Source organism: Dromaius novaehollandiae, chromosome 20 (genome assembly GCF_036370855.1).
Source record: "Dromaius novaehollandiae isolate bDroNov1 chromosome 20, bDroNov1.hap1, whole genome shotgun sequence".
NCBI classification, from domain to species: Eukaryota; Metazoa; Chordata; class Aves; order Casuariiformes; family Dromaiidae; genus Dromaius; species Dromaius novaehollandiae.
The window spans coordinates 8,698,189-8,723,457 of record NC_088117.1 but is presented as its reverse complement, the minus strand read 5'-3'; the positions used below and the strand labels follow the sequence as shown (position 1 = coordinate 8,723,457).

At 45.4% G+C, this 25,269-nt stretch overlaps 1 protein-coding gene across 5 annotated transcripts in view; it reads right to left on the bottom strand.

Moving 5' to 3' along the window:
• Positions 1–2,597: 2,597 nt before the first annotated feature.
• FUBP3 (far upstream element binding protein 3) overlaps positions 2,598–25,269 on the bottom strand; it is a 42,110-nt gene continuing 19,438 nt past the window's right edge. For 2 of the 5 annotated variants that reach the window (XM_026101779.2, XM_026101778.2), the window contains exons 7-20: positions 25,154–25,211; positions 22,386–22,548; positions 21,392–21,490; positions 19,294–19,398; positions 18,798–18,900; positions 17,992–18,092; positions 16,631–16,772; positions 11,647–11,807; positions 10,732–10,805; positions 10,179–10,255; positions 7,835–7,903; positions 6,007–6,078; positions 5,153–5,280; positions 2,598–3,951 (exon numbers count right to left, since the gene is read on the bottom strand). In XM_026101779.2, coding sequence (XP_025957564.1) covers positions 3,943–3,951; positions 5,153–5,280; positions 6,007–6,078; positions 7,835–7,903; positions 10,179–10,255; positions 10,732–10,805; positions 11,647–11,807; positions 16,631–16,772; positions 17,992–18,092; positions 18,798–18,900; positions 19,294–19,398; positions 21,392–21,490; positions 22,386–22,548; positions 25,154–25,211 — 1,361 coding nt within the window. In that variant the 3' untranslated portion in view covers positions 2,598–3,942. The remainder of the gene's footprint in view (positions 3,952–5,152; positions 5,281–6,006; positions 6,079–7,834; positions 7,904–10,178; positions 10,256–10,731; positions 10,806–11,646; positions 11,808–16,630; positions 16,773–17,991; positions 18,093–18,797; positions 18,901–19,293; positions 19,399–21,391; positions 21,491–22,385; positions 22,549–25,153; positions 25,212–25,269) is intronic. The other 3 variants (XM_026101781.2, XM_026101780.2, XM_026101782.2) reach the window with 3 other exon arrangements.

Sequence of the window (25,269 nt, the reverse complement as noted above, 5' to 3'; positions counted from 1 at the left end):
CATAATGTAGTTCGTTCTCAAATCATGCAAAATTAAAGGAAGTCTTTCAGAATATCTTGAAGTCTACCCTCTGCTCCCGAAATAGCACTTGCATATTAAGGCGCGCTGAATATAGAGCACAGAAGAGCAACGGGGTGATCATTAACCTAACGAGATGCTTTAGCAAAGTTACATTCGGTGCTTTTACAGGTTGCCGCTCGGCGATGGCTTGCGGGAGGGCTGCAATGAACGTCTGCTCGGACACAGTCTCCGTGCCCAAGGGGGAAAGCGGCAGGTGACGCCCAGCCCCGTCGATGCAGCGGGAACCGGGGCCTGCGGGGACGCCGGCACCCTCCCGCAGAAGATGCACCACGAAATATAGCCGTTAGCTGGATTAATGCTGGGGGGAGCCATCACGTGCCGGTATTGAGGGCCACGGGAAAAGGGCTGAGCTCGAAGAGGTGCGATTCACACAAGATGGGGAAACAGTCCCAGCCACCGTGCTGCGGTGGGGCTGGATGAACCTGCAGCGGGTTTGGGGCTGGAGGACCTGCCGCCAGGGCCCTCCCCCGGGGTTTCCTCCACTTCTGGTTCCTCCCTCGCCAAACATCCCGCTGCAGAGGCAAAACCTTTCCCCAAACTGACCGTCTCCTGGTGGAGCTCCTCTGGTCTTCCCCGCGTGGGGTTGAAGCAGGGCACCCCGAAATGCCAGGGTTGCTCTGCAACCTCTGGGCAGCCCCGAAGGTCCCGTGAGACCTTCTGGAGAAAGGGAAAAATCCCCAGCGAGGCGCAGCAAGGCGGCCACCACGCGTAGCCTCGTGTTGAGCGGCCGCCCGGTCCCTCCATGAAACCAGCACTGCCTCTGCAGGCGTTCGCAAACCCAGAGACCCCCAACTGCCTCGGACGGGCCCTCCAGCCATTCATCAACCAAAGCTTCTGCCCACCGGGAGAACTAATACAGGCAGTGCTTAAATCCACCTTAATTTGGGGGTTAAACTTCCCCAGAGCCGAGCAGGACAGCTCAGGTCCTCTGCAACCCGCTGGAGGCTGCAGCCCCCCGAGCTCAGCAACTTGGCACGATGCCTTTGCGGGAAGCGCTGGGCACCCCGGGCCCTCGCGGCCGGGGGGTCTCGTCCCCTCCCGGCCCCACCGCTCTCACGGTGCCTCCGGAAGCAGCAGCTACGATTCGCAAGCGAAGGGAGGTTTCACGGCGGCGGTCCCGCCCCACCGAGCAGGCAGCAGTAATGGAAACCAGTCGCTGGACTTGGGACCGTTTCAAGCACTTTGGCCTTCCAGGCCACCAGACTGCTGCTGAAAACCCAGCTTTGCAGGCACCATCTTAATGACAGGCCAAATTTCAAAGGCTTGCAAACTATTTCTTTTGCCGCCCCACCCCCTCAATAAAAGGTTGCATCAGAAAGAGATATTTCCATAATTTATAGTATGGGTATTTCACTGGGGAGACTCACTAATCTGTACTTACAGATACATTTAAGAAAATGCATCCTCCCACAATCCTGTGCCATTTACGACTATTGGCACAATCTGTAATACTCAGTCTTCAATTAAGGGACACCTTAGGGTTCATTATCACACAATTGCTCCCTGTGAACCATGCCAAATGCTGTTTTGGCACAGAGCTTGGAAGATGAATTAGAAGGAAGTCTTCTCGGTAATGCCCGTTCCCAATTCCCATCAGCAGCCTTTATGCCCTCCTCTAGCCATTTTTTCCCCCCTCTCCCTTCTTTCCAAGTGGCTTTTACTATCCCATCTTTCACTGTCTCTCTTGATTCTCTGGAGGTATATTTAGAGATGCTACATCTCCTTGTCTTCCGGCTCTCAACATGCCTCCCAGTCCCTGCTTTGCAGATGGGATCTTCTTTCCTCCCTCCCTTCCCCCGTCCACAAACTCTGCTACGGCTGCTTGCCTGGGTGGGTGGGTAGCAGTGGATGAAGCTATTGCAAGTTGGTGGGGCACAAAACTTGCGTTTTAAAAGAAAGGGATCTCTAAAGTCGCTAGAACTATCACCAAATCTGGCCTGGTTACAGCCAGGAGAAGTCACTCCTCCTCAACGTGCATGATACACGAGGAGCACCAGGCCAGCACCCCTGTGCGCTTCTCCCCTCTTCGACTAGCACCCACCCCAGACCCCTCGAAGGAGAGTCCAGGGATCAGCGCGAGTCAACATCTCCCACCGCAACGGGACAAAGTTGCGTACGAGCAACAAGTTCAGGGTATTAAAACCAAGGTTTGCTGACTCCACAACAAGCACTGAAGTGTTTGTGCAGCTGCAGATAAAGTCTCCATACCATTCTTGTTATAGAAAACTTCCCTTTATTAAAATAATCTTTCTGGCCCAGACAGCTACAGTTACAGCACCTTATCATGGAAATCCTTAGTGTCACGGTGTCAGAAGACACTTTGATGTGACATCAATAGAGTTTCACTAGAATCAAGGCTCAAGTTGACGCAACGGAGTCATCCCAAACCAGTAACGTGACCCAGCGAGCGCTAAGGCGACAGGATCTGCAAGTCTCGGGCGGAGGGAGCTGCTGCGCAGGCAGCGGGGACCTCGGGAAAGCAGAGAGTGAGCAAACGGAGTAAAACAGACTGGAAATACTTCACCCACAAGACACCTTGTGGAAATTTTATTATATAGAGTGTAAAATGCAACTGTCAGTCAAATAAAAAGAACACTTTTTTTTTTTTAAACACCATGCTCAACATTATCCAATTGCGTTTCTTTATAGTTAGACATTTCAAGCATAAGGAAAAATAAGGAAAGAACCCAAGAACAGTAACTTCAGTACATTTCAAAACGGAATGTCCCGCAGGTCAATTAAAAATGCAAGAAAAAATAGCTTCAATTCCGTTTTTCCTTTAAAAATACACTGTTATCTGTACAAGAAACACTACAGTAAACATTGGAAATCATATTATCCCTTTTATTAAATCAAAATTATTTAGCGCATACTGTGGTTAATACTAGATTCATTTATTTCTCTAGGTAATTTGACAAATATTAGATAAGAAAATATTTAAAAGAAATGAAAAAGCAAAAAACACCTTGGAATTAAAAAATAGTTACTACCTTTTATATGGTTTTATGTTCCACAGTGTTTGTTAAAGGTACTAATAGCAGATTCATTTTAATATTAAAAATAACAGTATTTATATTTCTGAGAGCATAGAGGAAGGTTTTTTTGTTTTTTTGTTTTTTTTAAACAAGCTTGGAGGTCTTAGATACATAAATGCAACTAGCAATGGAGACATGAAAAAATGTATTGCTAAAAAAATTAACACGTTTTTATATTACCCCTTTAGAACTCTAGAAATTATACAAACCCTACAAAATGCCCCCCCATAACTTGCCTGACAGCAAAACAGTAACTGTCTCAATACAGAATTCACATAATTAATTACAATACATATTATAGTTCAGTTTTTAAAAAATGCAATAAAATCAAAGACAGCCAAGATACAAGAAATTAGAAGTAAAACATTTAATGAATTTACATATTTAAGAATATTTAAATACTGTTTAAAATTTTTTTTCTTTTTAGGATTTGTTACATACCACCTAAGACTTCCAAGCCACTCTTTCTGTTGCAACAGAAAAGATCGAAAATTAAAAAGGAAAAAACACACAAAAAACCACATGTTGAAATGTCACAGCTCTGGGGTGCGTTTTGGTGCCTGCAAATTCTCTGGCTTCTCTCCAAAAAGAATCCCGGAGTTTTTACAAATTTGGAAACAAAATTACCAGCATGTCCATAAGTTTAGTACATTACTAATTGTTCCTGATCCTTAGAAAAGTTCAGTATAGATTATCCTACAACTAGTGTTTCACAAACAAACAGAAAAGTCTTCATCAAAATGTTGCAAATCTAGAAACCTCTGTTACAAAAAGGTTTTCTTCCACAATGATTCCAAGAAAAAAAAATTGCCACAAGGACCTTGTTCTACTGCTCCTAGAGAGAGAAAGAGAGAGAAAACGGAAAAGTTACTCGGCAGCAGCAAATTCTGCAAGCTGTCTAACCCTCCCCCCCACGGCTCTCACTCCCCGTTCGAACGGCAGCGCGTATACCTCAAAGGATGCTTCACATCGCTGTCAGAGATCTCTGCCCTAACGCTCGCTGTCCCTGAGCTCTCCTTCCAGGAGTTCATGACTTTTATTGAACAAGATCTCTCTTCTCCAGAGGGCCAGACTTTACGGGAAGAACGAAGAACTGCCTTTCATCACTGCTTCTAGGTCGCACTTCCCCGGCGCCCGTGGCAAGCGCCGATGCCTGCGCCCGTCTCGCCCCACTCGACCCCAGCGCTGGAGCGCGGCGGGGAGCGGGGCAGGCTGCAGCCGTCTGAGGACAACGGCAGCGCAGGCTGCCCCGTGCCACCTGCTTTCAGACCCCAAGCGCTAAGCTTTTGCTCTGAAGGGTCATAGTAAGAACATGACTCAGTCAGGAGAAGCATCTGATACAGAGGCACGTGTGTGTTGTGTGCATGTTGTGTGCACATATTTTTTGCCAAATAATCACTTTAGCAAACCTGGTGCTTAGTAAAGCCCTGCTGGAAGGATCAGGATAAATCCCACACAACCCTACACGGAAAAGCCAGGAAAATGAACTTCAGGGCTTGAGTGACAGGTGAGGTGAGATCTGACTTGACAGCTGTTTAAGCTGAATTTTTTTCTAGTAATTTTCCCCTCCCTTTCAGGACACGGTACTGGTACCTAGCTTAGCACAAAGCTTCCAAGAGAAAAGGCAAAGTGTGCACACGTGGTTCAGGGTTGCATGGTCTTTGGTACCCGCTTCATGCTACCTTGACAGCATAGTTTCATGATTTTACTTAAGTTCCCAAAAGCCACACAACAACCTCAGACTTATGAAGAAGGCCTCTAGGAAGAAGGGGGGAAGGGAGGAAAGAAGGAGTAAAAATAATAATAATGATAAAAAACCCGCCATCCCATGCGGGGAATAAGACACTCACGCTGACACAACGCAGCAGGGAGCAGTAAGCATGTTTTCACTTCTCTGATTACTTCCTCAGCCACAAATATCCCTTGGCCTCACTGCGTGAACCCGAAGTGGAGTCTCCACCCCACCAGGGCAAGGCCAATGTACCCAGATCCCCCAGGGAAACAGCTGTGGGATTCAGCAGAATAAAAATACAGACCTGGCTGTGGGCCTGCGCCTGCCCTAGTGTCTGCCCATAGTAGGCAGCCTGCTGTCTGTAGTACTCTGCCCAAGCCATCGTGTAGTCCGGCTGGGAACTTGCCTGAGAAGCAGCACTGGCAGCATGACCTGGAGGAAAAGGGAAAAAGGGAGAAATAAGCGATTCAGTAAGATAAAGCCCAGGCGTAGGACCTCCTTTTGTAAAGCTTAAGGAATAGCCAGCCCCCTTCCAACAGCTGCAGACATCTGAAAAAGCGGTAGCAGCTATCTGCTGTTTGGATATGACAGGACAGGTTTTGAGCTGGCTTGTAAGTCACAAACCAACAGCAGCCGGAAAGCGTAAGAGACCATGCCCGCTGCTGCAGGGACACGGTCCGACAGCCGGCACTGCTCATCCTCGGCCTGAAGGCTCCAGCAGCACGGCAAAGGTAAATCCAGAAGCTGGCACCACGTGCCTCTTAACGGAGTGGAAAGAGACAGTCCCATCGTCTCCACGCACCTGTGTGCGGAGCCTCCCTACCCTCAGAACAGCCCAGCTTCAGCTTTCGGGTTTCTGTCAGCGTCAGGTCTTGTTATGTGCGAACGTTTCCCCCAGGCAGGCCAACTGCCAGCGTGGACACGGAGGCTACTGCGGACCGTAGTTCAAGGAGAGCACCTCTCCTGAGGTGCTTCAGCAGGACAGAGAGCTTTCAGTGGGAGAACTACATGCACCATCACCGACAGGAGGGGACCAAAGGGTGTTCGGAGAGGGCTGGAAACTTGTAACGGCAGGGGTGGAGACGCAAGTCATTGGATTAGAGTTAACTCTGTTTGTAACAAGAGTCGATTCATCTCCAGTAACCCTGTTTCACTCACTCTGTTTTTTGTAATACTCCTCCCATGCTTTGCTGTAATCGGGATGGCTGTTCTGCTGCTGGCTCTGTTGGCCTGTGCAAAGATGACAACAAGGGGCACGTCAATATGGAACAGGTGACAGTTTCCAGCTAGCGACATCTTTCCACTAGACAGGCCCTGGCTCTAGCTCAATTGCCCAGACTCCACGCTTCAGCTTCCACCTTTCTACTATGCTGGGCACCCTCAGATGGGGAAAGCTAAGGAAAAGGTCAAGTTCCTGATTTCATCTCACCTGCGCCCTGCTAAAGAGCAGTAAGCCAAATCTCCCCCCTGCTGGGACCTGCTCAAGCCAACACTCACTTCTAGCATGGGGACAAGGGGTTCAAGTCCCTGACAGAACTTTGACCCTGCCACGATTCCCGAGCTGCCAAGGAAACTGCCATGTTTTGGGTCACCTTGCTTCATTTTGAGGGGGCTGCACCCTTCGTCCCTGCTCTCGCTAGCAAAGCACCTTCCAAGGAGCCCCGGTCAGCGATGCTGATCGGTACAACGTGCCCATACATTTAACACTCCGAGTGCTGGCTGCATACCACCTGCCGGAGCACCGAGCTCTGGGGTAGCCAAACTGCTACCGGCTGCAACCGTTTTCCTCCGGAGTGAAAGGCAGCTGCAAATTCTGCACAACGATCAAGCAGCTCAGCCAGCCCTCAGCGCTACCCTCGCAAGCACCTTCTGGTGAGGCATCCATGAAACACTTCCAACAGCCATGCCTGGCTCTGCGACAGTCTCTGGACCCCTGCACCACACTAAGACAAGCGGTGCCAATACCTGCACTCCAAGACCACGCTGCTGCAGAGCTGCCCTCAACTGCCACCTCCAGCCAAACAGGTATCTCCTACGCAGACCCAGAAACCTTTGTCTTCACTTGGCACAGGCCTGCTCTTTGAAGCACTATGATGCCTTCATTTCAGCACGTCTAAGTTTTGTTGCAGGGGACAGTCCCACCAGCTGGGTGCAGAAGCGGGAAGCCTGAGCTTCCCTTAGTCACGCTTAGAGCAGAGAGCCCTCAGCCAGCCATGCAGCAACCACCAACAAAAATCCCCTGAATAGGCAACACAGTAATTAGAAAACTGCAAAGAAAGCCAAGCACAGTGAAAGCGCAAGGGCTGAACACAAGCCATGACACACATGGAGGGCAGGCAAGGACAGGAGAGAAACACGGAAGAGAGCTCTTCCCAGCCCATCCAACCGCCTTCACTCCATGTACGGCCCTGCACTGCAACGCAGGCTGAAGGAGGGCTTTGAAGTGGGGGGAAGGGGGAGCATAATACACTTCAAGTGTGAAGTGGGTGGAGGGAACAGGGCAGCAGTGTCCTGTCCAGGGGCATAAAAGCGGGTTAAAAGACTTGACCAACGCTACAAGTCAGGACCTTTTCTGGCAGAGGTCAAGGCTGCCTCAACTGTCCACCTGCTAATGCCAACAAAGGACCTCCTTCAATGCCTTTTCTTCGAGGAGAATTACAGTCCGCAGCAGACTGAAAGGACATGCAGCTAAATGCATTTCACAGCAAAATGTTTCCCCAGCCAGTTAATTTATTTAAGATGGGGGAAGTAATTAAAATCTAAATACATGTGTAGGGGTGGGGGTCTGCCCCTCCTCCCACATGGAGGGCACTCTCGGATCTGTCCCTAGGAAGTCTGTTTGGAGAGCGACTCAGCCAGCTCTTTGACAGGGCTAGCAAAGCCATCAAAAAACAGGCTGCAGCACTTGCTTTCGAACAGCCGGGAAAGGGAACCTTCCCAAGGGTGTTTTCAAATTAAAACTTAAAGTGTAAAAACAGGTATTTACCTAGTTTCTTATAATAATCCTCCCACGCCTTGGTGAACTCCACCTGGCCTGACTGGGTACCATTGTGATCTGCAGCAGAAGAAAGCAGTGAAGTCTGCTTAAAGCACAGCATTATCTTGTCTGTCCTCTCTCCTTACCAAGACTGCCTTCAGAGTGTGCCTGGCTACAAACAGGAACACGGAGGATCCTAAGTGGACATGCAACTGGACAGCCAACACTTTCCATCAGGTTCAACAGCAGAAAAAAGACATCTGCCCCCAAAACATGGCCCCGTGGTACTAACCCCACACAGGGAAAGGATTACTGCGAGGCAGGATGCTTCACAGGTCTTGGGAGCCACCAGAAACCTGATGAATTAATTGCAAAGCAGTTGTCATTTTCATTTCTGAACACACAAGCTGCACTATCAGTATCAGGGGATACAAAGGGCCTGTGCTTTTTATACCACCAGGCCCCAATGCCTGGAGGTTTGAGTCCGGGACATGTTACAGTAAGGGAGATTTTCCCCAGTGGCTGGTAGGCAGGGTAAGAGGATGTTTAGGAGAGGTGAGGAAGAAGAGGACAAGTTATTAAGGTGAGTTGCAGAGACATCTCTCAAGGCAAATAGCAAAGCACATTTCATAAGCATTTATTCAACAAAGCCTTTATAGGAAGACAAAAAATACAGTCTACAATGGCAGAGGGGTGGCAGCTGGCTGGACAGGAGGATCATTTTCATTCTAGAAACACTACATTTTTTCTAGAGCTTTCCCTGCTGCACTGACTGCTCTCCTTGCGCAGGAAAAAGCCTGCTTCCCAAAGCCTAGGAAAGGCCAGTGCTCTTGGGAGTGCACAGAAAAGAACATGAATAACAATTTTCTGGTAAAACAAGCTAATGGGGAAATACTCCTCTTCAGTACCGTATTATTCCACTCCTCTACCAAAATATCCTTTTGAGTCCACTGTTGCATTTTGCTGTCTTGAAACTTCTACAGTCACTGACCTTCTACAAATCTCTACAGATCAAAGGGAAACAATGTGCAAAAGTTGAGGATTTCCAGTTCTCTGATATGCACTATTTCATAAACATTAAAATGGGATTGGTGTCACAGGGAATCACAAGTGCAATTGCAGGCATTGCTCCCCCAGTGCTCCCTTTGTCTCAGGCACCTCAAACAGTGGGAATTTATACTGGAATTAATAATCTACTGTATTGCTAAACCAACCTTAGCACTTAAAGGCACCTGTCATTAAAACTCTTTAAAATTAAAAACCCCTTTGTGGTGCTTAGATTTAGTTTTTGCAAGACCAGGCCACTAAAAAGTGCTTACTGCCTGAAAAACTGTGATAGAAAAATGTCTCTTGGACACTACTGCCTTCTCTGTCACATGAACTTTGAGATTACCGAGCAGACTGGGAACCTGCTTTGTTTTGGCAAACCCTTGCTCTGATTGTTCAAAGCATGACAGGACGATGCTGTTACCAGCGTTACTAGCACCTATAACTTCAATTATCCTGAAAAGGGAAACTCCCCATTCCGACATGCTGAATTTTGCTAAACAGGGTTTTGGGAGGGAGTGACACTTCAAACCCTGAAGAACGAGAGCCAGCCTGACTCGGTGCCAGCAGCCTGAAGGGGAAGCCCCAGCACCAGGGGTGATCTGGGTTCAGCTTTTGAACCCATGACATGTGTGCACTGCTACTTCTTTATTTATCTGAAAGCCAGTTATCCTGTTGGCATCATTCCCAGTGGTTAGCACTATGCACCCTGATCAGTTTTCATCAACTCCCAAAAGGAGATAAGGGGACACTATTAGAGTTAGTGAGGACAAATCTGGATAAGAGCCAAAGCTATCCCCTTCTCCATTTTCTGCCCCTACTTTCCAGTCTTTCCATCAGACTGGGGCTGAACAGTGAGAAGAGCTCATAAGGGACATGTATATAGCAACCAGAACTGATAAGGTCAAGAACAGAGAGGTGGGGAGGAATCACCACCAGACATAGTGTGCCTGTTAGGGAGAAGTGGGGTTGGCAAGTGCTTGCCTGGAAAACCCTGGAGGGAGAGAGCCTGAGGCAGAAAGGATTTTATTATGAGAGGAGCGACGGAAAGGGCCAAGTTTCTACACAAAGAGAGCAGATACAAGCAGTTAAGTGCACAAAAAGGATTACAGACAGTTTTCAATGGACTTTGGCTTATTCTGAACTCATATACCAGAGCACACTTGCATCCACCTCCTTTGCTCAGGAGCTGCTGCTGCTGCTCTCACACAAGTGGTCTCAGGGGAGTACCTGTGTTTTGTGGGCACGAAGCAGAGAACGGGCAGAGAACGCCAACCCTTCTCAAACCCAGGGCTTAAACACTTACTTGGGACTTGCTGTCCAGGCTGCTGCCACGTCTGGTAGGTACTGCCCCAACCCTGCGTCATGAACGCCTGAGGACCACTACAGAGGACGAAAAGGCATACTGAAGTAGACAATAAAATACATAACAGGCCACATGCACAAAGTCAGCCACAGAAATGAAATTATTTCTTATAGTCAGAAATTGCTGAGCAAACAGGTGAACACATGAACAACAAGAAACACTGTAGGTATGAATGCTAACTGTGCTGGCGTTTGTCTTCTTGAAGCCAGAATCAGGACGCATCATATTCAACAGCACCCCTTGTGCTGTACGCAATTCAGGCTTCTTTCCATGCTCTCACTGCAATAGGGACAGAAATTTTGGAGATGCCAGTTCCTACCTTTTTTTACAATTTAGTATCCAAAATCCTTCCTGTACTCAAGCTCAAAAGCTTCTGAAAGCTTAATCATAAGGCTCCACTTACACCCCTTCAGAGCCCTCCACTCTTCTCTGAATGTTCTTATAGCTCCCATCATTTCCCCGCAGCCCATCCCAAAGAGACAGAGAAGCTTACTTTTGATGAGGTGTAGCAGGTGCTTGGCTGAACGGACTTTGACCAAATCCTCCAGGTCCACCCATGCTGGTACCCTGTCACAGAATCCACAAACATTTAAAGCCAGGTCTAAGCCCAGGGCGAGAGCAGCTAACATGAGTGATAAGAAAGGGGAGAAGACGGCCTGGGACATGTTCCAGTAAATCCCAGCTCCTGGAAGTGACCAATTCTCTAAGGATAGAGTTCTCAGGACTGTCAGCACACTTAGCTTCAAAAGCAAATTTGGCCAGCCCACAGAAGAATTAATGGGAGTATGGCACAATTGAAGTTTTGCTCCAAATAGCTTGGATCCTGGGTTTGGTATCAAGCTTTCTCTTCTCAGGTAATTCAGCATACAAGTTGTTTTTCAGTTTTACCATGCCTCAGTTCAGTATTTTCCTCACCATCTTTTACCCAAGTCTCCCCCTTCAGCAGTATTCCATCCTGACATTATTAAGCTTCAATACCACAGCACTGCATTAAGTGGAAGATAAAAGTCATCCTGGATTTACCGGAGCAAGGAGTTTAGTGTTACTTTCAGGGTGATGGTGCCAGGATTGTGTCATTCTCAAGCAACAACACCACTGCCTTCCCTTCAAAATCTCATTTGACAGCCTTCTGATACTTTATTAAAGCTTTTCTTCTCCCTCATACAGCCACACACTATACTTGATTACGTCAGCAAACAGTCTGATGCTTCTGGGACCACAGCAAAGACTAATCTAATGGATGCTGGAGGGCCAAAGTTCAGAATGGCTGCTAACAGGCAAATGGTTTTGAAGGTAAATAATATAAGCCTGTATATTCTGTGCCATGCTTTATGTCCAGGCCTACACATACCTATGAATAAGAACGCCTCTTCTGAAAGACACTAACATCAACAGAGAGGGAACTTACACCAACTTTCTCATCTATGAGATGTCTAGCAAGTTCAATCTGCTGGGGAACTCCTCTGATTGTGAATATTCGTACACCAGGGTCTGTGTTTGGAGGTGGGTTTCTCTGGAGCTCCACATGAGCTCCTGACTGTTGATTTATGCTCTTGATGTTCTCACCACCTGAAGAAAAGAAAACCAAGATGTAAGAAGGGGTATTCAGCATCTCTTTCCATAAAGCATAACTAACAAAGTCAGGTTCTAGTAACAAGAATATAGTTTCGGATACCTTCTGCCTGCCTCAAGGGAGGTAGGCTGGGGTTGGCAACACTGTAGGAAGCTCCAACACCTTGGCTCACACCGCTTCTTCCAACCGCCTCATAAGCATAATCTGAAACTGTGAGTTGCAACCCTTTCTGGGGTCATGGATGATGCTGTTTTAAGGGTATGCACAGACCCCTTGTGTGCACATTGCTAGGTTCCTAACAAGATGAATGATGGTTGAGATATGCTTTGTGACATATTAGAGGCAAGAATTGTGCTAACTGAATCTCCACTAATTCCAGCGCTTTTGAACACCTATTCACATTCCTCAAGAAAAGAGTCATCTACAAGTGAAACATGCTTTTTCCCTCTGCCACGAGACATGGTTCTGTTGCTGCAAGTGAATCACGCTTTTTCCCTCTGCCATGAGACATGGTTCTGTTGCTAGACCTTTCATTCCACAAAGGCAAAAAGTCACCAGCCACATACCTTATAGCACAAAAACAAAGCTTAAGCTTTCTCACAACCATGTACTGTTCAATAGCTTGTTCCCTTAAAGGAACCTCAGCTTACTGCATTTCCTATTCACAATGCAACATAAGCATCTCTTCACGGCACTGGAGCAGTGCAGGATTCCAAGCTGTCTTCCATTATTTCAGAGTTAGTTGTGCACATAGTGAACATATCTGGCTAGTTTGCCATCTGGATACACTGGAGCACAGGAGTGCTTCAAGTAGGATGCAGCAGGGCCAGCCAAAGTGGATTTGATTTCCTGAAAACCTGTTAGGTCCCAGTCTCTTAATGAAATTTGCTTAACAAAAGCTTCAGCCAGTGTTACAATGGTTCAATTCTTCTTTTGGAATCTCACAACTTACAGATCGGCTCCATTCAACTGGAGAAATTACAGGGTGTGGGGAAAGAAGGGGTTTTACACAACTTCTAAATCACAAACCTAGATGAAACCACAGGCCAAAAAGAAATACTGCAAGCAGGAAAGAGAGCAAAGGAAACTAACCAAAGATTTGTTTTGTTGTAATTAAAAGGGTACCCAAAAATAACCTCATCAATTTCGCTGGCATTTCCAGCTCTATACATGCAGCACAACTTCAAAACAAACTGTGGATGTTGTAGACACTTGCTCATTTCATTGTAGTGGACTCATGACCTTTTTAACATTTTAAAGCCTTTTTGGGAAAGGGAGAAGGAAAAGTTGCCCAAGGGCAATTAACTCTTTCTAGATGAATTTTAGTAGATGCATTTAACAAAGAATAACCATGTCACATCTCTGGGCAGACAACAGGGATTGTATTGTGCAGCCAAGAGACAAGTCGCTCAATTTCAATAATACATGGGAAAGCTGTAAGATGCAATTTTCAAAACCAAGAAGTTTCATTACATTTAATGCTTGTCAGATGCAGATTTGTATCAAGCCCTGCTTTTACACATTGGGGAGAGGTCCGAGTCGATAGCCACTTCATCAGATTAATGAAAACCCCAGGACCCTTTCAGCCACTTTGAAATATGCAGGAGTAGGAGAACTTTCTCGCTGGGTGACATAAACCTAAATTGATACTCTCACCTCAGACTAAGTTTCTCCTTCCACGAAAGGATTAAAATTTGAAGCATTCTCAAACTGTAAGTCAGGAGAATGTAGTTTTCAAACAATCTCCGCACTTAGCATTCAGCACTGAGCTGGTAGTTGCAGGGCTGTTTCCACATCAGCTCCTTCCTAGGCCATGTTGCAGGATCAAGTTAGTTTGCTCTCCAGGTTTGGTCCGAGGATTGCACGCATCCACCTCCTTTAGTAGGAGTCTGCCCTTTTTCTCCTTATCCTCCTGTCTGGTACATGCCGAAGTGCTCCCTCCCATCCAAGCTATCCCGATTCAGGCTCTGGAGCATGCAAATGAAGTGACGCAGCCAACACGATGCTGCACGGTGCCGGAAGGAGTTCACCTTCTCTCATAATGAGGTGACCCGCTCGGCACATGGTGGCTGTCTATAGACGCATTCAGCAGCCTGCTCCATTCTTCTACCTGATGGGGGGCAGAAGTGATCCAAGAGTGGCCCCCCAGCTGGACGTGAAATCGTAAAGCAATTAATCAAATCTGCTAAAAGGCAGAGCTGACAAGAGCCAGGCCGGCCACGTTATCTGTCAATATTGCTGTATTTATCATGGAAATTCAGCGGGGGCCCAGAGAGGCTGCGGTCTGTTTCCAAGCACCACCAAACAGAGAAAGCGCTTGACATGTGTATGGCTCTCGTCTCCACCCTTCCTCAGAGTCTTTGAGAAAAGAAAAGCTGCACCTACCCACCCTCTAGAGGAAAAAGCTACACACACAATTTCCAAGGCACCAAGTACTCCTTATCAGCTCATAAAGGCTGATGCTTCGAAATCTGAGAAGAGATGCTCGCAAGGAAAGAGACCTGGATCTTCTATAACATGCGCTACAGAGCTGGAGCTGGGACGAACTTCTCCCTCTCCTCTTTTTCCCTATTTCTAGAGTGGTGACAAGGAGCAGGAAGCACAGCAGCAGCTACCTGGCCACATCCACTACTACCTTTGTGCCAGGGTGCCCGAGACACCCATGGCTTGGGTGCTAAATATGGCCATGGCTTGGGTGCTAAATATGGAGACCAGGGTATGTGTGCCCAGAGGACTCGGCCAGATTTTACACAGAAGGGTAATGGCAAAGCTCCATCTCACAGGGAAAATAAATAAAAAACAAACAAACAGTTGGAAACTGCTCAGAAACTGAAGGGTGGGGGGATTGGTGACTTAAAAAAAAAATTAATATCCCTTCTCACCTATACTGTCTCAGAGGCAGTGGTAGAGAAAGAGAGAAGAATCAGGCATCAGTGCCTTGCATTAATATTTGGAAAGTGCTTCCCATCCTGGTCCAGACCCCAGAAGGCAATGCTACAGCCACCACTCACTTGACAGAAATGAATGCTGCAACAGACTAAGAGCATAGGCACTGTAAGAAGTGATTGCAAGGTGATATTACACGGCTACAAGCATTCAAATCATCATACAACTAGTAATTAGTCACTCCAGAGAGCTTCTGATCCAGCTGGATAAGAATCCCTGTTCTGCTGCTGTGGAAGCAAAGGTAAAAAGCTCCCCTCCACCCCCACAACAAGTCTGTGCCAGGCCTCATACTCGAATGTGAGGCCATCCAGCTCCGCTACCTGCATTTATCTTTTCAGCACACAGTGCTCTCTGTAGTCACAAATGCTCCACTTCAGTGCACTGCTGAACAAGAAGTGACCTTTTCTGATCCTTTATTAAGGATGACTAATGGATATAGCAATAAAGTTTCATTATAATTTGATTTTTCCATACATATAACTCTCACTTGTAGGCTTAAAATTTGCCTTGCTTGATCTTTGCCCAACTGGACTGTTCACTGAGATCAAGCACAGTCGCTCTGCAATTTTTGCATAATGGAGAGAGCAGTTTGTTGTTGTTTTTAAATACAATATGAAAAATGTTTTCAGGCATGTGAACAGATTTTGACAAAAGCAACATCTTAAACTGATTGCAGACACCCCTGACATGCCTTCTTCCCAGGCTTCTTCCTACGTCATCCAACAAGGCAGCAGTCTGGGATGTCATGAGGGCGCAGTCACAGGAGAGAGAACAAGTGAGATGCAGCAGGGTTGTGCGGCAGGGGGAAAAGGCTATAACATGTTCCATTGCAATCTTACTCCTGCCCAACAGGACGGCAGGAAACTAAATGTCACTGAAACACAGCACAATGCCCTCAAGTCTCTGCCTCCTCTACCATTGTAGCTAATTTGTTCCTATTCTGTACACCTCACCTTTGCTGACACTAAAAGCCAACTGTGACTACTTAAATACTAGTTTAAGCATATGCCATTCTTTCTGAAATAGGCAGACAGAAAAATAAAATACAACTCCTTTGATATGGCAGTTTATTAACTCGGAAGCATCGCAACAATTCACACTCTCCAATTCCTGGCTCTAATGCAAGTACTGCCCTTACCTGATGTGTAGCTCACGCTCTATGACAAACTGAGACTCATGCTGATGCCCTGGTTTCAGCACTGTCCTGGGGGTGTACTGGCTCTTGAGAAAGGCCAGACATTTTCTTGTCCATCTCCATGCTGGGATTCAATGGCTAAGGCAGCAAAGGGGCCTCCATGGCAGGGAACACTAGCTCTGAGCAAGATGAGGTGCACAAGGCAGGCAGGGGCACCAGCCTGCTCTGCAACAGGCTCAGATACACACAAGTCTCACCCCTTCATTTTATCCATCAGACACTTCAGTTATGTAGCTGCAAGTATCTACGGTTATTGCCACAATCAGAGACCTTCCATTTTATCATATAGCACTCATACAAATCCAGCACTATGAAATGACTGTTCTGCTTGCCCCTGATAAACTGTCCTTTAAACCAATTCCCTATAAAACAGAAAATGACCCGGCCTGTTCTCAACCATCTGCTTGTTATAGCAAGTTTACTTGACAGCTCTGCACGAAGAAACACTTATTCACACTTATTGTAAACAAGGGCCCGGAGAGTACAATTAGGAGGAGTGAGAGCATCACAAAGCAAACAACCACAAGCGTTTCTAGCTTATTTCTATGCTGCATTCAACGGCCACTAAATACCTGCACTGATGGAAAACTCCAAAGCCCCACTGTCAGGGAGCAAGAATGCGACCATCCTGAGAGAGAAAGGTTGCAAGCTGTGGCATTTAGTGCCACTGGGACCTACCTTTGCCTATAACAAGACCACACTTGTCAGCTGGCACTGTGTAGGTTATTTCCTGCATGCCCCCAGGGGTTCCAACGCTCCAGTCCCCACGGCCACGACCTCTTCCCCGGCTGACAGCCAAACTTCCAAAGCCATCTCGTTCCTTGGAAGACAAAGAAGTTGTATCAGTGTTTTTTTCCTGGCCCCAACGTACATTAAAAACAAAAAAGAGCAAGGTAAGTTAAACTGCGTTATAATCAATGGCACTAAATTAAGATATTCTTGGACTTCAGTTCCACATTCAAGATTTTGAAGCAGTTTAAAGAAATGCCATTAACATAGGTTACAGAGGCCTTCCTGACTCAGGAAGATATTTATATTTTCTAAATGCATGCCTGATATCTGCTCAAATAAACCTATGAGCAAGCATCAGCTACTAAAAGGACTTTTAGTTTGTGATGGGGGCTTTCCTTAGAGCAACCAATAGATCTTGGCACTGACGCACACAGAAGTTAGCTTCCAAACCCTTTCAAGTGTCATTCTTCAAAGAACTACTGCAACTGCCTAGCTGAAATACACATTTTCCAAAACTTCCAAAGGGAACTTAAGTTCAAAGACACTTAGAGGACACACCTATTTTGGATAACTGATTTCTCCAAAAGCAAAGGCCATGGGCTGTCAGAGGCCACCATGAGAGGCCTGGAAATTTAAGTGGATGTTTAAAAGATTTATGTAATCAAGTATTCAAACCAGATCTCAGGGCAAAAGAACTACCAAGACTTACTCTATTTCACTCACCTTCACACTTCTTACCCTTGAACAGTACAATACATTGGCGTTTGTCTTAGAGCACAGTAACCATACGCTCCCTCTGCCCTCCCCTGCCTCCCACAGCCACTAGAGTAGAAGACGGGAGGCCACTCTGAGCCACCTAAGGATGTATACATGAAATAACATCCATTAGTTGGGGTCTGAAGCGGTGGCAGGGGAGGCACTGCCTGAGCACTGTTAATTAATGCTCTGCTGCCCTGAGTGTTACTTAGTTATCTTGAGCACAGCCTCCAGAAACTGTCTCATGCTGGACTCCACTTCTCGAGATCACCATTTCCAAAAAACTCAAAAACGACAACTCAACATCAGAGAAAGTGTGGAGCCACAATGACACCTTATACTACTGCCTGAGGAGACCTTCCATAGCTCAATCAGTCCATATCACATTAAAAAGCAAACCTAGCAGCTCTGTCTTGGGCAGCAATATGTATGGCCTGCCAGAGGGAAAATTTAACACCGCTATTCTTCTTTAGATGGTGGCATCCATCCACATTGCCACATGCACAGAGACTACATTCTCATATAAGCACATGAGAGCCTCCAGAACCCACCTGTGCTGTGAGAATAAGCTCATTGATGATGTGTGCTGCATGTTGACACCTATCGGGAAGACCCATGACCTGTGCGACTCTTTCAGGACTAATCCCATCATCTGTGAAGAGAGATAGCAAAGACTAAATTAAAATGAGAAAACATCCACCCACCAGCAAAAGCTTCCTTCTAGCACTGTCACTGCTAGCAACATTTTCACACAATGCATCTACCCTGAGACCTGTCTTCCCTCCACCTTCAGCCCCTCTTCCACCTACTGAAAAAAAGACAAAATCCCAAACCACATTTGCAGTAGGGACAGCATTCAAAAAGCAACACTTTCAAATGTCAAAAAGCCATGAAAGAGATTGATATAATCTTAAGAGGACAAAGGCAGCTTTGATAGGTGATCAGACAGCCAAGGACCCAGAGAAAGTTACTTAGAATTAATCAACTCCTGATCCCCAAAGGCTTTAATGTCCTGAAGGAGAAATCTTTAACAAAAAAAATGTCTTTTCTTTTTTTTTTTTTTTTAAACAACCCAGTTTTTTTTTTTAATTATTTTGTTTATTCATACAGTTACCAGTCAAGACATTACTGTTGTGACATCTAATGTTTGCAAATGAGGTGTAGATAATCTTACTCTCTGAAAAACAGAAAGTGCATGAGGAAGCAGCACATCATATTTAAATAGCTTTTAGAAAGAGACACAATGGACCTTTAAATTAAGAAAGCCTAGCTGCTGTAACCCCAGAATGGATTTGCTTTACCAATCCCAAATTGGAACACTGGTCAGAAAGTAATGGCTCTCCATCCTCACACAAACCTGGTTTAAATTGAATCCTAACTCCAGCATCATTTTGAATCTTTTTGATCATTTCTCCATTTCTTCCTATCACAATTCCAACAGCAAACCTGGGCACAGAGACCTGATGGGAAAGGCAAAGCAGTATGAAAGCTCAGACAACTAGACTGAATTACTCTGATTTTACAAGGAGATGCACTTAGCTATGAGGACAGGCCACGTTAAGCAGCTCCAGGCTACAGAACCACATCCCTTAAGAAAAACAAACATGGTCACAAATTCCTTTCCCCACTGAATGAACTCTGCACTACAAGAATGCTGCTTCCAAAGACAATTTAAAAAGTGCCATCTGGGAGTCCATAAGAACTCCTCCTCTTTACAGCCAGACAGACTCTTCTGGCAACAGAACACAATGCATTTAAAAATAAGCATATAGGTTACACGTGAAATTTGATGACTTCCCCCCACTGCCCATCCCACAGGGAGGTTAGCACAGTAACTCATGAAGAAAACATACCTCTATGCTGCCTCCTCCCATTCTAGAACTGAAATCATTGCGTACGCCTCGGAAGTCTGCCTGATCTTTCTCTCGGATGATCTCCAGTACCATTTCCCTTGCTTGCTACATGGGGAAAGAAGTTACAGTTAGCTTAAAATTATTCTGCTTGCCATCCCAGTTCAGGGCCTCAGTAATAGCTAATGGTTAGCCTTCAGGCAGAACCACCTCTGTCTGCTTAATGCAAATAGTTCGATTTGGAATTTTGTAAACCACAGGCAATGGAGATCTGTTCTTGACGGCATCTTCCATGTCTGACAAAGTCTGCCAAGTGACTGAGGTGGCAGTTTCCTGTGTGCAATTTATTTCAAGTCTTTCAAAAAGGACGAGCCCTTTCGCTTTTAAAAATATGATCATCGTTCTTTTCTTTTCAAGGAAGGAAATGGAAGGCCCTTTTCTGCTGGACAGAATTGAAACCAACAATACGGTAGAAGCTGTAGTAGCACAGCAGAGAATGTGTCCACTAAGAGGTAAAGAGCATGAACCAAGGAGGCAGGTGGGCAGTAGCGAGCTTACTGACACTCAGAAAGGTAAGCCCAAGCCTGCAGCAATCCAGCAAGATATTTTGAGACAAATGATTACTCTTCCTACCTCCTTGCAGCCCTCAAGGCCTTTCACAAGCTTGCATGTAGCCCAGCTAGTAAAAGTGTACCTTGGATATAAGCCAACAGCTGTCACTGTTTAAAAAACAAGAAAAAGGCCCACATGTTGAAACCCAAGCCTTTGTTTCTGTATATTACTGGTCAAGCTTTCGACACGTCAGTTCTTTTTGGAAGTTTGAGGGACACTGGTGAATCTGACTCCTTTCACATTTTATATTTTCCATGCATTCTTGGTATTTATTACAGAAGTAAACAACTCAAGAAGTTTCAGAGATGCCAAGACAGAAATAAGGGCAATGGAGAGATTTCATAGCAATTTAAGATAGTTAAGAAACACTGTTGCAGCACCCAGAGAATCCCACCAGAACCAAGGATTCATGGAGCTTTCTAAGTGCGTTGAACTTAGGAAAGTGCATCAGAGATCTTCCAGCCTACAACGCCTCCATGATTGATTGACATGATACATGGCACGGAAGATGTGACAACAGCAAATCTTGCAAGGCAGAAGAAACAGCCATCTGGAAAGTAGCAGCACTCAGAACATGATTTGGTTAAAAGTAGCAAGATTGCCATTAAACTTCGTTTTACATATCTAAACCTTTGCAATGACAAGTATAAGAATTGTGAAAATTATGACTCAAACCTAGAAGCCTTGTTCCACTAAGCGGTTTGAAAAATGCCACCCAAACATACCATGCCTAAGCAGCATCTATTGTTCCGGCAATTTGTGATTAAGGAGATCCTATGAAACAGAACTGTTTTTCTTAGAGACAGGAAAGCTAAACTAGATTTAAATACTTAGCAAGATATGAAAGACACTTGCTGAGAAGTGGAACATGCCACAGTTTAAGTTTAATTCTTAAATTTAAATACTTCCATCACGCTGAAATCTTGCGGTCTCTAGTTGATCATGGGTTTTTGCTTCGAAGCAAGAACCGCAGGCATAAATATTTGTAGAACCCTGACACGGTGGGACTGCAGTACCAATATCGATCAAACCCCTTGGTTTCAGGAGTTGTTACAGGTTTCATTTTTTTAATTACCTGTGTCAATTGGCTGTCTGAGATGGTAAACCTTCCACAAAACTTTCTTAAACACGTAGTTAAGTTAGTCACTAAGAACCCATTTGTTTACGTAACATATCGCTATGACTTTTGCTTCACAGATTGGAAAGCATTTCAAAGATACTTTCTCCAAACCCTCCTTCTCAGCTCTTCTCCTACCCACGTCTAATGCCTCTTTGAAGTGAGAGGTAGGTTAGGCTGTAGACAAGCCTACACTTGCTAGTCCCTGTTTTACCTTGCTTTAAATACTCAGACTGTAAATGCACAGAACAAAAAAACAGCAGGGGTCACAGCATTTGCAGTTGGATTTAGCTCCATTAGATGCTCACAAATATGCTAGTGCTTAGACTACTCCTCAGTACTCAGGGGCAACAGCGTACTTTTATTACATACCTGTACTTTAAATGCATCTCCAGTAATACGGAGGGGTTTATCTGCTCCAGTAGGCAGTGGACCATCTTGGATCATAATCATTTTCACACCCGTTCGCTCCTGAAGAAAGAGCACAGAGCACTTTGCTAAGCAGAGTCCCTAAAGCTAGGGACTATGTTTTGGTTACTAAACATTATAGAGGTCAAAGTAGCAAGTTTAAAGAAGCTACCTTAGCTCTTCTTGGGTACTTACAGCACAAATTCACTAACAGTCCTAGAGCATAAAGGACTGACAAAGTGCGCTACTCCTGAAGACCTGGATAACTGAATCCCTTGCAAAAAGAGAACCCCTTTACCTCAACAACTGATTTTTCAGCCCTTTCCAGAATCTGTAGCTGTCTGCATATAATAGTAATTGCTTGACCAGCCTTGAAATTATTGGATGACAGAGGCCTAATCAGGACACTCTAAAAATTATATTTTTGGCCTAGGTTCATTTCTGAAAACCTTTATTCTTTAAAAAAATTGTACAAGATGGAAGAGTAAAGAATGTCTAGGAACACAGATTTATACATAACAAGATACTTTTAATTAGAAAGGGGAGGGATGGGAAAAGGAGGAAGACAAACACCAGCCTTATTATAGATTAGTAACGAAAGAGAAACACAGCATTCTACAGTAGCGTGGCTGGCATTAAAAACTATTGCAGCAGCAGACTACAGATAGCCTTTTCTTGGCTACAAGGATCGCCTCCTAAACAGCACACACCAAATTTTATCTAAAGCACACAAGTTTCTTTCACAGTTCTGGCAAAACTCCACTACACGTGTAGCCGAGGCCAAACTGATTGCTTTTGTAACACAAGATTGGATTTGAGTCCAGCTCTCCGAAGGCAGAAGAACAGTCCCTGCTGTAGAAGGTTAGAGCATTTAAGGCTCTCCGTTTCAGCACGCTCTTGTTGATCTAGAGAAGCTGCAGTAGGGGAGAGAGCCCTAAAGTAAATGCATCTTGCGCACCTGCAACTGTTTTATTGTTTCACCTCCTTTGCCGATGACTAGACCCACTTTGGATGCCGGGATCAAAATCTCCTGAATCGTACTGTTGCCATCAACATCGTTGTGAAAGCCAGGTCCATTCCGACAGCGATCTACAATCTGCCCCAGTAGCCGTTTTGCTTGTCTTGGAAAAGAATCGAGGGAAACAACCATTAGACAACATTGTTCCACGTGACGAAGAGACTAGGAACCACTGGAATGTGAAGCGATTGGGGAGAGAAGAAGTGAAGAGATGAAGGAAACCACAGTTAGCACAATGTTTTTTTGACCGTTTGGTGTACAATTTGCCCTAGCATGATTATTTATAAGCAGTTTGATTTCTGAAAGGGGAAGACAGAAGGAGGAGCAGCAGCATGCTCTGCTATCTTTGGAAGTTAAGGATAACAGTTGAGTTATAGCAACTGGGGTGCACAGTGTGAATGAAGATCCTCTAAATTCTAATTAAAAAAAAGAAAACAAATATGCCATATCTGATAAATCTCAAGCTCCTCTCTGCTTCTTGGTCAAGACAAAACAGACACTGCTCTGACACTAACACAGCATGTCAATTCACTACTCTCCGATCACTCACAGGCAACTGCCGTGCTCTTCTCTGCCTGCTCTTACCAGCAGCACCAGAACATTGTTCTAACACAGCCTCTGCCCCAAGCAGCAGCTGCTGAAGCTACACCGGAAAGCGAGGCAAGGATACTGCAGCAGCAACCAGTGAAAGACTGGGTTCTCCTACTCCTGGTGAGAAGAGACAGACATAAAGAAGTATTTGGGAGATTAAAGACACCTTCTCCAAAATCTCTAGCATGTCAGAGGTAGCTGACAGTGGCTTCCCTTCGTCTTGGGAACTACTAGTACCAACATATCCCTTTCCTCCCCTTCTCCCACAGCCCTTCAAGGTAGTCAGAAGAAAGTCAGCAGTTCCCTATTCAGCCTAAGGCAGGGTCTTCCCCTCTCCCTACTTCATATCAAGCCATGTCAGCCACTCTAGGAGGACCGTCTTCTCTCTAGAGCCTTGAAGAAATAATACAAACTCAATTCCTCGCAAGCAGACATTCACAGCTGAAGGGGTGATGATCTAAGGCTGCAGAGATCAGAGCACCACTTTCTCTCGACTTTTCACAAAACAAGGCAAAAGCTGGAATTTCTGGAAGTTCATTTCAAGTGTTCTGAAAGAGCCTTAAGAGATCTTATTCATCTACCTTTTCATTTTGCATAATGTTCTTTTAGTGATAACATAAAGACTATGACAGTTAATACATGACATATTTCAGATCAGAAGGAGTTGTCTGGAAATTAAACCTATTAGTTCGGCATTGGATATAACTAATGGAAACACTCCTCACTCAAAACCCTTCACAAAGCAGTCTGACACCTAGATTGGTTTCCTTACTTCATTTTATTTTTCTCCAAGTAGCCTGAAAAAGTAGCTCAAACAACCAAGCTGGCAATAATTTTAGTACAAAAGCAAATTAAGTTTCACCTAATTCCAAGTCCTAAGCAGCCTTCCTTATTCTGCTTCGTAAACTGTGTTCCCCCCACCCCCACTTTTTTTTTTTTTTATTTTTTATTAAAGACAGCCTTGGACATGTCTACATTTAACTGCGTATTTCAGAACCATGAAGTCTTAAAAGAAACTATAACTCTCCCCCATTATCCCCCAATCGCATCTCATCAGGCAACTGAGCTTTTTAATATTTTGCTCTTGTTCAGAAACATCTTTTGCTAAAAGGGGAAAAAAGCACTTCAATACCAGCAAGAACACATTGCTTGCCCTATAATGTGAGCTTGCCAATTATATTTATTCTGGCTCACTGCTTGCAGTATTATGGTAGAGTAAGGAGATTTAAGTACCCTTAGATCTCTTAGGAATGGAAGAATGATGAGCGTCTTCTCTTTAGAGAGACGGTCTTTGTGCCCATGTATTTTCACTATCAAATGCAACTCAAAGATTTCCAGATGGATTTTAAAAAACCCACCTACCCAAAGGCTGGGGAGAGAAAGAGCAGCTCCATATGTTAAGTGTGTTCCTGTAAGCCTGAGGATCCTGGATCCAGTTCCAGCAGGAGGTCCTCAACTGGTTTGTGAGAGTCTCAAACTCAGCTCCTGGGAAGGGGGAGGGAGGAAACACTGTCCCTAAAGTTTCTATAGGCCTAAAGAGTAGAAACCCCTGCTGGCTGGCCATGTGTCTCTACCATGCAGGGATCAGAATTCAAGACTTTGGTTCAGTCCTTTGCTTCTCGCTGGCAGAGATGCAGAGGCAAGCACACCCACAGGCCTCATGCTGCTCTGCAACAACACCAACACCTCCAGATTACTCTGGAGTGGCACCAACAGGCTTTGGAGGCCTCATGCAGCCCTTCTTCAGCTGGAAGGATGGTCATCTCAATAGGAGAAGGGAGGCGAAGGGGAGAAGAGAAGTGCCCTTCAACAACTTAGCTCAATATCCTGGAAAGCTGCAGTTAGAAAACTGCATCCTAGGTGCCCTAAGAGCAACCTTGCCCTGCGGAGGGGAATTCCACGGAAATTTCTGCAGAGGGTTCAAACTGCAACTGGAAAAAAGCCTTTGAGGTGCACAGTTTAAAGGATCAGACCAAGAGGTTCTATGCTCCAGAGACCCTCAAGTTTCTCTAGGCCAACATTTGCTGGTGTGGCTAACCAAGTAGCACCACTGACAGAGCACAGCATTAGGGAGAAGAGAAAGAAGGAAAAAGGAGAAAAATGAAATCAGAACTCACTCAATGCTCTCTGGCGTCCCGGTGAGCACACAGGGTCTCTCAGGCATCCCACCACTATCTGCAAAGGAAACAAGAAGACAACAAGGATGGGATACATCCCATTTCTTAGCATCCAA